Source organism: Pipistrellus kuhlii, unplaced genomic scaffold (assembly GCF_014108245.1).
Source record: "Pipistrellus kuhlii isolate mPipKuh1 unplaced genomic scaffold, mPipKuh1.p scaffold_m20_p_12, whole genome shotgun sequence".
NCBI classification, from domain to species: Eukaryota; Metazoa; Chordata; class Mammalia; order Chiroptera; family Vespertilionidae; genus Pipistrellus; species Pipistrellus kuhlii.
Window position 1 is genome coordinate 34,052,572 of NW_023425427.1, and position 16,260 is coordinate 34,068,831.

A 16,260-nucleotide genomic window follows, 5' to 3' on the forward strand; every position below is an offset into this window, starting at 1 on the left:
CATTGCAAAGTGTTCTCCATTGTATGGTTTTCAATGAATTTTTGACATCTGGCTTTATAACTTTCACTATGCACCATTTCACACTACTGTAAGTAGCAATCTTTTAGCCAATTCATACACCCATTTCCCGTGGTAGGGTGCTCAGGGATGGAGGAGTTTTGTTGGTGGTGGTGGTGGTGAAGGTGATAAAGGCTCATTCCCCTAGGAAGATAAAATAATTTTAAGTTGCTATCCTTTTAAACAACTTTGCCAATAAATAAATAAATAAATAAACAAACAAATAAACAAACAACATTTGGCTCAGTGGATAGAGCATTGGCCTATGGACTAAAAGATACCAGGTTTGAATTCAGTCAAGGGCACATGCCCAGGTTGCAGGTTTGATCCCCAGGAGGGGGCATTCAGAAGGCAGCCAAATCAATGATTCTCTCTCATCATTGATGTTTCTATCTCTCTCCCTCTCCCATTCTCTCTGAAATAAATAAAAATATTTTTAATAAATAAGTAAATAATCTTGGAATTACAAAAAGAAATAGACAAATCCATATACAGAGTGAGTGATTAAAACTTACCTCTCTGAGTAAATTATAGAACAGGCAGACAAAGTATGCCAGTATAAATACTGAAAATATCAACAACAGAATCACAAACTCAAATGGATGAACATAAAAATCTGCACACAGTGCTGGGTAATACACATTTTTTTCATTGTGCACATAGTATTCAAGAAAACAGACTACATCCTGTAGTCAAAAAACAAACCTACACAAATCTCAAAAGATTGAAATCACACAGAATTTATTCTTTGACCGCAATGTAATGATGTGACAAATCAATCGCAAGAAGATAACTAGAAAATTCTCATAGTTGGGAAAGTAACTCAAACCTTTAACCTTCCTTCTGTAACTTCAGACTTCCAAGTTGTCCGTAGGTTAGACAGGAAATGAAAATTAGACCATGTTTACAAAGTAGTGACTACAAACAAATACCAGAATGTCCCTGAACATCTTTATGCCAATAGATTGAAAGACTTAGAGAAAAAAGAAATTTTCTATAAATATATAACTTACAAAAACGGACTTATTTAAAACTTGAATCACAACAGAAACATTAAGGAAATTGAACCAGTCATTTAAAATCTTCCCCAAAGAAGGAGAAGAGCAGGAGAAGAAGGGGGAGGAGCAGGAGAAGGAGGAGGACCAAGTGGCTCTAGGTCCGAGTGGCTTCACTGATGAAGTGCACCAAATATCCAAGGGACAAATAAAAAAATAAAAAAACAAGATAGGGGGAATGGCAGAGAAGCATTATTAAAAGAAAGCATATCAGAGAAATATCCAGAAGACATAGCTAACATATGCCTTTGTTACTGCATCTAATAAGCACACCAAAAGAACTGGTTATTGGCTTCATTAGCCGTCAGAAAGGAAAGGCTGAGATCCCAGAAAAATATCATTCTCCTCTAGCACACCAAGTGTAGCAATGACTAAACAAGCCCCTCCCCCGGCACTGCCCAGGGGGGACACGGTGGGGGCTGCAGACCCTCCCACCAGCATGCCTCTGGCCCTCCCACAGAGCTCATCTGGCCCCTGGCTAGCCTCAAGGGTCATCTCATTTAATCATCACACTACGCTATTCTCACCTTGATTTTACAGATAATGAAACTGAACTTTAGAAAAGTGGTTCTCCTGGCCCTATAATTAGCAGCTGGCCTGGGTGACCCGCTGGCACACTCATACCTTTCACCTCTCTTCTATAACTACATCATAACTGGTCCCACTGAGCCGCCCAGGGCCATCAATCAGGAATATCTGCTTTCCCACCCTCCCTTCATCCCTCCTTCCTTGGCAAAGGTAAACCAGTGCTCACTATTTCATAAGGAGCATAGGGTGCCAGGGATTGACCTTTGGATAGTTGTTTACAGAATGCCAGCAATAGGAAGTTTGTGCCATTGTGTAACAGGCAGTCAGCAGCTCCCCATAACAGGTGCTTAAAGTAGCACTTGACACATATTATCGCCATAGAACAGAGATTAATAGGAACTATCCCCTTGAATTGTTGGGAGAATTGAGTTAATATATAAACGCTGTCACCCATCAGTCCAAAGGCATCATCACCCAAAAACACCTTTCACCTCCCATCATGGCAGCCAAGCCCTGTTTCTTCCTTTGGATGTGTGTCCAAACAGCCCCAACTGGTTCCCATCCTAAGAGCATCCATGAACAAAGAACACCCAAATTTCAAGATTTCTGCTCCTCTGAGAGGAAAAATACCTGGATTCTGAAGGAGTGTTGGAGGTGGGTCAACTCCACTTAATTACTAAGCATACCCCAGACCCAGTGCTCTTAGCCTCATCATCCTGAGATGAGTTTCCATCTTCCTTCTGGAATAAATTTTCCATCTAGACACATTACTCTCACTCCTCTTGCACCTGTATCTGGCCCGGGACTTTAATTTCTCAGAGATTCTGTGACATGAATCAGCCGGTGTGCAATACCAAGTCTAAGGAATCATGAGTCACGCATTATATTCATTTCCTATTTTTATCTTTGTCTGGTAGAGTGTGTTGTGGGTGTCTGAAATAGATATTGGTCTTCCTGGATCTTTGTACTCAGATTCATAGGTTGAAAGATGAAGAACAGACATTTCACAGTCCCAGGACTATGGTTGCTCTTGGTGAGCAGAGAGAACCCTCCACAGGTCACTGGGATGGCAGAAAGGGGGTGGCCACTTCCCTGCCAGCACCTTCTGCTGCTTCTTTCATCTGAGCAAGAAGACCAGAGGACCAGGGTCCCCAGCATGTACTGTCTTGATAGCAGAGACAATATCATTGAATGCATCCACGCTTCCTAATAAATGTGACATCCAAATGTAAAAAAAAGAGAAAACTTTCAAATGTGCTCCATTGTAGGGAATGTGCCATTCACAGAAGCACTGGGCCATGATGCTGACCCAGTAATCTTAGTCTACTGGCTACAAATGTCTCAACCCATACACTCAACTCTGTGACAAAAGTATTTTTTAATCTCTATTTCCAGCTCCAATTCTGCTGGTTTGCAGAAAACTGAATAGCTGTCACCTGTGTAAAATAGAATTCAATAGGGAGAAGAAACTTGTATTTTTATTTCATATGATTTTACCTTATTATTTTATGATATGATTTTATTATTTCATGAAAAAAAAAAGTCCAATTGTTCTAACTTCTAATGAGTCCTCTGTGGACCAGATCCAGATAAATCCTTGTTTATGGAAAAGCAGCTGGTTGATGATGATACCTCAGAATATTCTAGGTTCTCCAGCGGAACATGGCAATACAGATATGTCCTCCACAAGAAAACACCTTGTAGAATCAGATGTTAGGACTCAAGCGTCTACAGACAATGGTGAGGAAATAGGGCCTCTACTAAGATACAGAAATGTTCTAGTGCCAGAAAATAGAATTCAGGAAAAGCTTCAATAGTGATGGGAGTAGAGAGGAAGGCAGACAGAATGGACATTTTCCATTGGCTCATCATCATCAAGGACCTGCAAGGACGGGGGCAGCTAGAGGAGTGGGGTGGACAAGCCTGGGGAGTGTCCCCTCCCTGGCTCCTCCGTTGCGTGGCGCTGCATAGCAAAAGCATTTCTAGACGCGAGAGCATGATTGCTGTTCCACTGGTCCTAAGCTGGGTGGCATTTTGGATTTTGTAAATCATTCAGGATGGCCCTATGGCAGCCTCAGTTTAATTGTCTGGCATTGGGCTTTTTGCAGTGATGGCACACCTATCAAGAAAACAAAACAAAACAAAAACAAAAACAAAACAAAAAAAACTCCATCCTATTTCTGCAATACAAGCAGCGTGATTTCCTGCTAACTCTCAATGACCAGTATCTGCTGTTCCTTAGGGTTTCCTCAGACATATTCTGTGGTCTCGGTTTGCTGCCAAGTGTTGCACTGAGGCCTCTGCATTTTAAAGATCACAGGACAGCTCCTCTAATTCCCAGAACCTGCTGATGCTAATCATCCAAGTGGCCATTGGGCAAAGCAAACACACACTGGGCACTGTGACCACTGAGGAGTGTTTCTGCAGAATAGGGGCAGCTTGCAAATTTGGGAGACTTTCTACAAGTTTCTGTTATAGATTGTATCTTTTACTCGTATCAAACACCCTAACATATATTTTTAAAGAATATTCTTAGTTAACTCCCATCAACTTCACCAAACACACCCTTTTGCAATCAGATGTAAGAAACCAGGTAGGCAGTATTCATTGTGATTATAAACATTTCGTGGCTATTTCTGGTCCATGACACCATCAGTCCACAAGCTAAAAATGAAGCTGCAACACAGTACTTGGGCCGTCTTTCTGTAGAAATGTATAATTTAAAAGCTGCCCCGGCTTTAGAAAACTGTTGGGTGGATTTTAAACCATTAAGCTCTGTTAGTTTTAACTTTATCAGCATAAGAAGTTATCTCAAATATGCAGAACACCACCACACAGATCAATAGAATGTTGCTAGCACCCAAAAGACTTCAGTACTTCCGTAATTGTTTTCTCCTCTCCACAGGTAAACAGTACACTAGCATATGTTTCTTCCTGTTTTTAAACTTTATCAATGAAATAATACAACATGTATTTCTTCAAGTTCAGCATCTTTCTTTCACGGCATATTTGTGAGATTTATCATGTTGTTGCTTGTACTTGGTCTAATGCACTGATGTGAGGTATTTCATTATATGAATAGCCCATAGTTTCTTGATCCATTCTACATTTGAATGAAACTGGTTGTTTCCACTTCGGTGGGATTATGAGTAATTTTTTAGATCAGAAGTTTCTGGCTTGTTTTTTCTTTATAATTTGAAGAACAGTTTCCCAGTGTTCTCAGAATAGGTAGATATACTTAATGGGCTTTAATTAAAGTGACAGAGATGTAATGATATGTTAACTTGAGTGCTTAGTGTTGTATTTGTAATTTATATTTCAAGTTTAACTTCAGGATGATCACTTAAGGTATAAAGTATTTATTTGCCCAAAGTGTATCTATAATTAAAATGGCAATAGCTGAGAGAGGGTTTTCAAATAATAAAATATAATTTTTCTAAGAAATCAGTTTGTTAAAAATGGAACTCCCATTTGACCCAGTAATCCCACTTCTAGCACTATATCCCAAGAAATCAGAAACACTAATCAGAAAGGATGCATGCACCCTTATGTTCATAGTAGCGCAATTTACCATTGCTAAGATTTGTGAACCAGCAGATGAGTGGATTAAAAAACTGTGGTACATCTACACAATGGAATACAACACTGCTGTAAAAAGAAAGAACTCTTACCATTCTCAACAGCATGGATAGACATGGAGGACATTATGCTAAGTGAAATAAGTCAGAGAAAGATAAATATCACACGATCTCACTCATTTGTGGAATGTAATGAACATCATAAACTGATGAACAAAAATAGATCCAGAGATCAACCAAAGGACTTGTTTGTATGCATGCCTATAAGCAAAACCAATGGACACAGACATTATGAGGATGAAGATATGTGCTGGGGTGAAGTCAATGGGGGGAAAAGAAAGAGCTATGTAATACTTTAAACAATAACAAAACAAAACAAAAATACCAGGTGAAAAACCACCATTCTCTGGAGGGTTATCTTAATACCTTGAGATTCTGCTTCCTAGCAATTATAAACTGTTTGGTTCAAATAAACTCACTAAAATTTAAAAAAGAAAAAATCAATTTGCTAGATTTTTAGGATTTTTTTTTTAAAGTGTTGACTTCTCTGCCTGTAAAATGGCATACACTCCTAGATCAAATACAAGATACATTTCAATATCCTTTTTACAGCTAATGGGCTTCCAGTGATTTGATCAGAGCTATCAAAGATTTCACAATAGTGTTCAGCAACACATTAGAAAATAAATTTTTTGCAAGGTATTGGCCCCAAAATTTGGCTTCCAGAAATGTATGTAGAGGCTATAGTATATCTACCCTGTTTCCCCGAAAATAAGACATCCTCCAAAAATAAGACCTACTTACAGGTTTCCTTCTGCGTAAAATATAAGGCATCCCCCCAAAAAGTAAGGCCCCCCCTAGGCTAAACATGAGAGATTTGGTTCACTGATTCTGAAAGAAATGGAGTCACAAGAAATTCACCAGGAAATTCAGGAATTGGATTGTTATGATGATGTTCCAGAAGATGATGACATGATTGTCATTGAATAAATGAGTAAATTCTTTTAAAAAAATATATTTTATTGATATTTTACAGAGAGGAAGGGAGAGAGAGAGAGAGCTAGAAACATCGATGAGAGAGAAACATCAATCAGCTGCCTCTTGCACACCCCCTACCGGGGATCTGCCCGCAACCAATGTACATGCCCTTGACCAGAATCGAACCTGGGACCCTTCAGTCTGCAGACCGACGCCCTACCACTGAGCCAAACCGGTTTCGGCAAATGAGTAAATTTTTGATACTGAAGGATTCACAGTTTGTCTGATTTGTGTTGACTACTGTACTACCATACTGTATACAGGTAATGAATTTCCTTTATTTTCATTTAACAATAAATGTGTACTGTATTCTTCTTCATGGAAAAATAAGACATCCCCTGAAAATAAGACCTCCCTCTTTGGGAGCAAAAATTAATATAAGACACTGTCTTATTTTCGGGGAAACAGGATATATGTATAAGGAAAAAAATAGGATAAATGCACAGATAAAATGTCCAAGAGGAGTCATTAAGAAGTGTTAGTAAAAGCAGAAATAATCAACCTTAAATTGTATAATCCTTAGGTATAAACATAACAGAGCTGGTTCTTTAACTCAAACAACCAGTATTGTTGATTAAATGATAAACCAAGTACCCTGATACCCACCGGGGGGGAGGGGGTGCATAATGATCAAGACGGAGCCCTGGAGTTCGGTTCAAGACCGAGGCAAAGAGAGACCCTGGACTCACCTCCTCCCTCGGACTCTCGATTACAATCAGGAAAGATTTCCTCTGGAAAAAACCTGAAGGCTGACCAAGCAACTCCAACACATCAGGCAAACAAGAAAAAACACACATTTAAGTGGGCAGGAGAGGCTGGGGCCCAGTCTCACGATAAACTTCAACAACTCACCATCAGGAGGGAGCACAACACCTGCAGATTCCCCCTGAGGAATGAAGTGGATGCCTCCATCAAGCACCTAATTTTTAAGGCCTTCACCTGGGAGCTGAGTCCCTGAAACATGGGAAGCATTTGAAAACCAACAGGGCTGCTGTCCGGAGAACAGACAGGCCTGCAGGGCTCCCCAGCCCCAGGCCTGGGCTGCTCATTGCGATGACTTGGCTCATTTGCTCATATCAAAGGATTGGCCCAAGGGGCAGGCATCTCGTTTAGCACATCCGTTTATGTTTACTTGAATTACTAATGTATTTGGATTCAAACACAACTGCCCATGTACCCAGTCACGATTGGGATACTTGCCAGTCTCAGAGCCAGCAATAAACTGGCCTCAGCAGCACGGAGCAGAAGCAATGATGTGGAGGGGTCCTCAGCCCAAAGACTCTGCTGGCCACCAGCCGGTAGGGGAAGCAGGTCCCTCCTCCTGGCCCAGTCACTGCTCCAATGTGCAGCAGACCAGGGTCCTTCCAGAGAGCCCTCCTGCTCCCTGATTTTCAAGGACATTCTCCTCAGCAGTATGGCAGCCACACTACCACACACAAAATCCGTGCCTCCGCTAAAGGTGATATAAAAATAAGGTTAGAAACCAGAAACTATTTTTTTGTAATCTTCACCCCAACATATATTTAGGGAGAAATGAAGTAAGAGAATGAGAGAGAGAGAAACATTGATGTGAAAGAGAAACATCAATTCCCACATATGCCTTGCATCCCCCTCCTCTGTCTCCCCACTCCAGGATCAAATCTGCAACCTAGGGATGTTCCCTGACAACTCGAACCTGCAACCTTCTGGTGTATGGGATGATGCAGCAACCAATTGAGCAACCTGACCAGGGCCAGGGACTCTGTTTGTATAAAAAGTTCCAAATATCTCAAAAGTGGCAATGGCTACAACATGGAAGTGCCCACATTGGTTATTTTCTTTGTATCGCAGTATTATACTTGATTTTGATTATAATTCTGTCTACATTCCTTTTAAGGATATTTGTGTCTGGAATTTCTCTCATTTAAAGAAATCCCTTATTCAGGAGGAAGCCTTATATACCGTGTGTTTGTCAAAAATCACCGAAATGTACACTAAAAGCAGCAAATTTTCCTGTGTGTAACTATATAATTAAAAAAGGGGGGAAAGCAGGGGCAGAGAATATTAAGTGTATTAGAATGAATTTTAATAAGCTGTTGCAACCTATGCAAGAAACTTGGGTGCCAAATTTTAATGTGAAGTGACACAGAACCAACACATTATGAACATCCAAAAATCTGGGTTTATAATGGAAATGATGACAGCTTCATGAAATTAAATAGCACTCAATCACTAATTTTCTGTGAGGGTAAGATTAGTACCCTGCTGGGCTTATAATTTTGTTTTCTCTTTTTATGCTGTTCATGTGTAAATATTGCCAATTTCATTTGACACAGAAAAGGAAAACAACTTAATTTCGTTTCTAAGCTAGTGAACAACACAGAGACACCCTCGACATGAGGCGGTGCAATACAAGTTCCCTGGCAATGATTTAAGGGGAGGAAAAATCAAGCCATTTCAAATGTATTTGTAACAAGGAAACAAATTTATTGATTTTAAAAGACAAGACACCATTTCGTTTTGAAAAACACAAGAAAGCTAGCCTGAGTTCAAGTCTGAAATATTCAGAAAAATCCTACTAAGATCTTTAGTATGTTCCAGTCATTTGTTTAAACAACACACTAAAAGTTAATATATATTTTTATAATTATAAAAGTTCCCCAGTTATTGTACAGTACACAATACAAATCGCCCACAAACTATTATTTAGCTCCTGCCAATCTTGAAAGGACATGATATACTAAAAGATTTAGCATTTCTCACAAAAATCACATCAGGAAATACGTATTTACAAAATCAAATACATTATACAAAAAACCATCACATGTTATTCGGTAAAGATGTTTTGTTTTTTTTTTAAATAATTAAAAAGTTTATTCAACTGTAGTCCAAAAACTGGAAAAGAACATTACATTATCTCACACATACAATCTCTACAAAAGTTGCTTACCTCATTTACATAATATATTCAGTCGATTGTAAAATAAATGTTCAGATATCTCCTAGTGTTACTATGTTTCTGTGCTTGTGGGACTGAATAATGAAATCTGCCACTTACTAAGTGAAATTTAAATGATGGCACTTAAAATAAAAACCACAGTATTTTAAAAAAACACAATGAAAGGAGTTTTACCTAGAAGGTACGAAAGCCCTGAGTGATAGTAGAATTACTGATTGGTAAGCACTACAATGAACCTAATTAAAAGTTTACCACCCCAGGCACAAATTTCCCAGTTTTCTCAAGGCACTCACTTGAAGTTTCTGTAACCAACACCTTGGTCACCACCGTAGATCCCAATTGATGATGCAGATGAGAAAGAAATTTGCTTTGGTACAAAAGATGCTTTTTAAACGCATAAAATTCAATACCTCCTTTATTGGGTCATTTAAAATTGTGTTTAGCAGGTTAAAACAAGGCAATCATTTGTTCAAAACTATTAATTCATTGAAGGAAAAAAATTTACTTGTCATTAACAGTCAATGGGGGGTTTCTACTTTTTTCTTTCCTCCCCAGAATCATAATTCCTCTAACAAAGGTTTGTTGTCCTCATTATTGAGCTACATAAACAATTCTTACCAAAGATTTCATTACTCAGGGCTTCCAATCCCAACATCATAATTTATTTAAAAAACAAAGGAAAGAGGGGAAAAAAGAATCAAATACCAGAACCAATAAGAGACAAAACACACTTTTTTTTTTTGAAAATGACATATTACCAATTAGTTCAAACAAAAGAAAAAAAAAAAAATCCTAGGCAGTCACTTTGTAAGTGGCTTTTACTATTTAAGTAAAATTGGTAAACTAAACTCAGGTCTACTGGCACATAAAATCACTAGCAGCAATGATCAGAGCATGCAAACTGAGAAGCATTTACAGTAAAATCATCATGAAGAATTCAAAAGAAGAGAGTTAAATTAAAACCCTTTGAGTATTGCATGTTAACACATGAGTAATTTGCATGGTTTGACCTCCTAAACTGCCTAAAAGGCAACGTTTACGGCAAACTCCCACTAGGCCACGGATGTCCTTTCACCAGGCATTGGAATAGGCTACGCTTTCCTCGGTGCCCGGCAGGGGCATCGCGAGCACATCTGCGGGCCACGCTGCTCTCGTGTTCCACCAGGCGGGGGACAACGGAGGCAGTGCACGCAGAGTGCCCGGGAACAGAGTCAGCAACTGCGTGAGCAGAACTGGCCTTTGCGGGTTATCAGAAGCAGTAGTCATAGCATCAGATGAGCTCCCATCAAGTGCTTTTGCTCTCCCTTCTACCTCTGTGTAATTTTTTGACAGAGTATTAACGTGTGGAGCACAGATAAAAGTATGCCCTGTATGCAATTCCCAAACAATGTGTTGTGAGAGATCTAACTCCAAACAGCTTACCTGCCCCCAGAGAGTTCAGCTTTTCTTTAGCCGCCCGAACTCCTGTCTTCCTAAGGCTTCACTTGCAATTGTACTTTCTAAAGCTAAATAAATGAGATCGCTCGTTGTGTTTCTGGGGGGAAATGGAACCCTTTCTTTATCATACCTTTTAAAGGCAATCTGGGTACTTTCAATGTGCAGAAACCGGTCTGGCATGGGCCCCCGGGCCCAGGTGTGGGTCCTCCTTTCCTAGAGTCATGCTGGGATACTAGAAAAGTTGATTCTTTTTTTTTTTTTTTTTCTGTAAACAGTACACTTACTTAGATGGCAGTGAATATTTGGGAATAAATATATCAAGCCCTCTTGAAGAAAATTAAGAGTCGTATATAAAATGCAAGTGTTCGGCATGAGAACACTTTCTCTTCCTACCCCCCCTTTAAAAAAACCAGCATAATTAGACATTTGGATATAGAGTATATTTTACCGGTCTAAGTCTAAATAAAGGATCTGAAAGGCTTTTGTCCCCCATTGTATATCTTACAATGCTCAAAGGGTTAATACAAGGCATTACATCCAAGGGTTTCTAACACTAGAACTAAGCACTGAATTAATGCTTCTCTTCCAGTCTTGTTTTGTTTCTTAAATCATCAAACTTGCAGAAATACTAGGGTTCCATTAATTGATTTGTTCTAACCACATACATGGAGGTTGACCTGATCTAGTGACAAGCCCAATTTTCACTGCATGTCAACCTCTCTCCCCGATGACCTGTGGGATTCATACAAATCACAGGGTTTGATTTGATTGTTTTGGTGGTTGTTATTGTCTCATCGAGAATTTGGGGAAGGGGAGGTCATCATAAAGGTCAATCTTTTTTTTTTATATAACCACTGCCTCAGATTGTACACAAAGGTGACTTGCCAACGTTGTTTTTTACTTTTTACTTCTGTCCACACAGGGAGGACCAGCATCAGAGTGACACACATCTTTTTTTTTTTTTCTTTTTCTTTTACACGAATGTTTCAAGCACAGCATTATTTTAGACATCTCAAATATATCATTTGAAGGATTTTTTTAAACTTTGAAAATGCATCACATTTAGCACTTCTAGCGAGTGCATTCATGTAAAAAGGTTCATGATTACAGTAATGAAACCTCGTTCATTCCTGAATGATTTTGACAGCATTCTACAAGAACATGTTCATTTTCACTCGTTTACTACACATCAATGGCAGTCAACGTTGCACACTACTAATTTTAGTTTTGCAGTGTTAAAACCATTTTCTAAAATTTATTTTTGTTTTTAAAGTACACCATCTAAAGAGAGGTGCGTGAACCGTGCTGTACAGTACAAGAAAAAGCACAAAAAGGAAAGCAGATTTCTGAAAAGGCAGTAAGACTTATACAGTCAGTCTAAACAAAGTTTGGATGAAAATCCTGAAAAAGTGACCAGCCACTTAATATCCAAAAAACAATTTTAAACCGGGTCCAAGTGGATAGTTCACCCATTTCACCCTATTGTTCATGGGCTGTTGTAATGCAAATCTTTTTGAGATGTATACTAGTACATGAAGATCAAACTCTGCTACTGATACTTGATCCTATTTAATGGAAATAGCTTTTCTGAAAATTAAAAATAGCCAACATTTTCCTCACTGACAGTTTATCATTTACTTGGTCTATAGAGATATTTTTCAGGACTAGTGTTTGATTAGAGTGCCCCAAAACATTTAAGTACTTAAAATATGTCCTGGTCATTTATCAATAAACCTATTGTTATTAGTGTCTAATGTTATTTTAAAAAGACAGTTTCAGTGACTAAAAAAGGAAATAAAATGTTTAATAAATGCAATATACGTGGTTGCTCCAATTTCTTCAAAGGTATAAATTATGAGGCTTTTATTTTGTAATACATTTCACAACTCAAGTTCAAAATTGTTAAAATTTTTGTTTGTGATTGTATATGTGTGCATGTGTCTTAGTGTGGACTACAAATAATAGGAAGTAGCATAGATTATAGATATTATTTGTCTATGGGTTATAACTATCTATACTTGTCCACAAAGAATTTATGTTCCTAATTCATAAAGGAGATCAGAACATTTTTAGTGAGTCAAGTTGAAAGATAATATTAATTCCCAATCTGTGTAAATTTAGAACAAACCATGAACAATGAGAAGAAATGTTGAACCTTAGAGGATCCCCAGTCTCCAATTTTCATTAATCTAAACCTGCCCATTTTTATCAGATTCCTCTAACAAAACAAATACACCCAACATTAAGTTAAAGGAAACAATGATAATAAATATATTTAAAATTGTTCAATAAGCAAGATGATACCAGTAAATACATTGGTTCAATACAAATATAGCATAAATCTCTGTGTGGAAAATGAAAAATTAAGAAAGAAGAGTCAAACCCAAGAGTGTTTTTTTTTATTTAATTTTTTGATTTAAATGTACTTGTAATGTTTCCTAATGCACAATGAAGTAGATATACGGTCTTTGCAGCTTAAGGTGTCTTGCTTGCTTGCCTGTGTGTGTGTGTGTGTGTGTGTATGATGGTACAAATTCATTGCCTTTTAGGGAGTAAAAGGGGGATAATTATTTAAATGGTATTTAGATAAAGGTGATAAGCTAGCAAAAGACTTTTGAATATATGAGCTGATAATACAAAATTTGAATCAATTAAAAAATTACATCTAAATCATTTAACGTTTACTGAAGAAACCTGTTGATCTCAGTTATTTGAGTAGTCTAAGGCAATTGAGCAACAACAGTTGAGATATACTGCATGTTACCCAAAAAGCCATTTGGTAGATTTAACTTTACAGATTGGCTCACCCTCTTTTTTCCACCCTCCACCCTTACTCCAATAAAACTGGAAAGATAAACATCTTGAATTTAATATAGGCCTCATTAATAATCTGTAAATAATTTTGTGCTTTCCCTTTTTTTGGCTTTCGGTACTTATTTTTACTTATTAGCTTTGTAAGAACAATTTAAATGAACGGATGTGTCTGTTTGTATTGTTGTAAATAACTTGAGTGCTTAAAAGAAGCTTGGCTCTTCATGTAAATTAAAATGGGGATGGTGTATCTACTCCTGGATCTCACCTGCCTTGATAGCTGACTCTGCCCGTGGGCACTCGTGTGTGCACGTGGACACAGACAACAAGACACACAGACAAACACTGAGACGGAAAAGATGCACTTCGATAAGTACCTACTTACTTTAGCTTTCTTAAATTATAACTAGATAAGAATGGTCTGACATATATATGTTTTATGTAACAAGTTGGTGATTAAAACTAGCCTGCTACTCTATGCCCTTAAGCAATCTGAATTATAATCAAGTATCATTCAGCTCTAAGAACAAAAAATAGGTTCATGGTCACTAAAAGAGGGAAACTGATTCTTTTGTCTTTTTGTTTTGCCCTAAATTTCCTTTGAAGAACATGTAACCTGTCCTTACTTCGGGAATCTGACAATGACAGGCACAGCTTGTCAAATGGACTGAAGAGGAATTTACAGGAACAAAATAAGCCTTACTAAACCTTAGCTTCAGTTCTGTTTTAAGGCACCATGTTATAGCCGAGGTACGATGATCCCTGATGTACATTCTTCAACGGCACCGGTCCATCCAGCCGCCTATCCGAATCCTACAGAATCAGGGATAAGCAACAGTATGGTGTGCCAGTGACACTGCCTTCAGGTTCTGTTTAAAATTTAAATCCACGTACTTTAGAAACCAGGAAATATTTTTGAACCAAAGAACGATATGCAGGTTGCTACATTCCTTGCATTCTATAAATTTTCTCTTATAATAGCAGCATATTGAACTACTATTAGGAAAAAGACCTGGAATAAAAGAAAGTCATCCAAATGGAATGGTTTCCTGTATGTCCAGCTCAGCATAAGTAGCATGTACACTTAAAAAAAAAAAAAAAAGTCAAGTCATTTTTTTCAGCTTCAGTCTCTAACTATAACAGCCCCACTCAACAGCAGAACGCATCTGTGCAGTGGTCCCAAATACAGAATCAGTAGTCATTACACAGAGGAATTGGTATGCAAATAACAGTTAAAATTCAATGTTTAACGGAAGCTTGCATTAACAGGATTTAATAATTATGTACACAAATTATGTACATATTAGCATAATCTCTGGCAATTCTGTCATTTACTCTGAACTGATAAATGCACAGCTCAATTTTTCTTCAGAGAAATATAGATGACCTTCCCAACCCTCTAGCACTATCATAAAAATGCTCTGTATTCTTTCTCCATACTCCAAAATGCTATCAAAATAGTGTCTTGTGGTTCTGCCCAATGAAAAGCACCTTTCAAAAGCAAATTTGATGCATCTGCTGCCAAATGGGCATGCCTCCAGTGTAAATAAAAAATGCATTTCTTTTGATATTTCACAGAAGTGCATCTAATTAAAAACTCACACATGAAATCATACACCAAGACTAACAATCAACAATAAAATATTTTCAGCTACAAAAATGTAAATTACTTTTAATTATAAGAAAACAAAAATATTAAGTGTTGTAAAAATCCTTCTTGACACCCGAAACTAAGGGGAAAAAAACTCTTATTATTAAGAGGCAAATAATTTGTTTACAAAAAAAAAAAAAAAAAAAAAAAAAGACCTGGCAAAATACATACACCCATTCCATTTCACAACTCCAAAAAGGTAATGTTCAGCACAGATAGAATTTGACAACAGCCGACCTTCAGGCTTATTAATTTCTCAATTGAAGCCCAATATCAACAGGGTTACTGTTAGCTGGGAAAATACGCTTTAATATTCCTTAGACCGCAGTGTAAGTGTTGCCTGTGGCGCTGCACTGCCGGATAGTCTGAGTGCTCGTGACGATGTGCTCGCTGTGGATGGGGTTCAGCAGGCCGGGCTGCACGCTGCTCTCCAGAACAGGCTGCAGACAACCCACCGGGAACGCCGGGGTCAGCTCCGTCTTCTCTCTCTTGGCTTGAGGTTCTGAAGAGTCATCTAGTTCTTCGTCCATTTCACTTTCCACTTCACTGCCTTCATCTGCACAAACAAGCAAAGCCACGACTATTACCAAAAGACATGCTTTGGAAAACGGCAATGAACACGTGCTTAGAAACACATTAATATGGAGCATCAGGAAAGCCACTTCTCAGCACTTCTCCAGGACGGAGCCTGTAGGTTTCCCGGAATCTCCTGTGGATTGTGCTTGCATCAAAGATCAGTTAATGAACCCACAATTCCTTCAAACCTGGTAAAGGTAGTCTATTTGGGGTTAGTTTTTTATTAATACTTTTAATAGCTCCTTTAAAAAGTCCTTTGGAATTTCCTCATGTTTTTGTATTAAATAGTTTGGCATAATTTGTATCAACAAGAAGTAGGCACTTTAATACACTGTTGGCGTTTGGGGAATGTATTGAGGTGAAAAATGCTAACTAAAAAAGGAGTAAGGGAGGGAAAGGAGGAGAAAAACTTCAATCTCCTCCAAAAATCTATACTTAGATACACATTTTATGTGTTGATATTAGTGTTGGTGAAACTGATGATGACACATGTCAGGTATAAGCATGGGTTGCTATAAAGACTCTTTGGTGAACATGAATATTATAGATGACAATTAAATAGGCTCTTAATTTTTATTACAAAAGGTTATA

General features: G+C 38.0%; 1 protein-coding gene across 4 annotated transcripts in view; it reads right to left on the reverse strand.

Annotated features, from left to right (window-relative positions):
- Nucleotides 1-8,701: 8,701 nt before the first annotated feature.
- RFX3 (regulatory factor X3) overlaps nt 8,702-16,260 on the reverse strand; it is a 269,949-nt gene continuing 262,390 nt past the window's right edge. For all 4 annotated transcript variants that reach the window (XM_036433933.2, XM_036433934.2, XM_036433932.2 and 1 more), the window contains one exon: nt 8,702-15,649. In XM_036433933.2, coding sequence (XP_036289826.1) covers nt 15,411-15,649 — 239 coding nt within the window. In that variant the 3' untranslated portion in view covers nt 8,702-15,410. The remainder of the gene's footprint in view (nt 15,650-16,260) is intronic.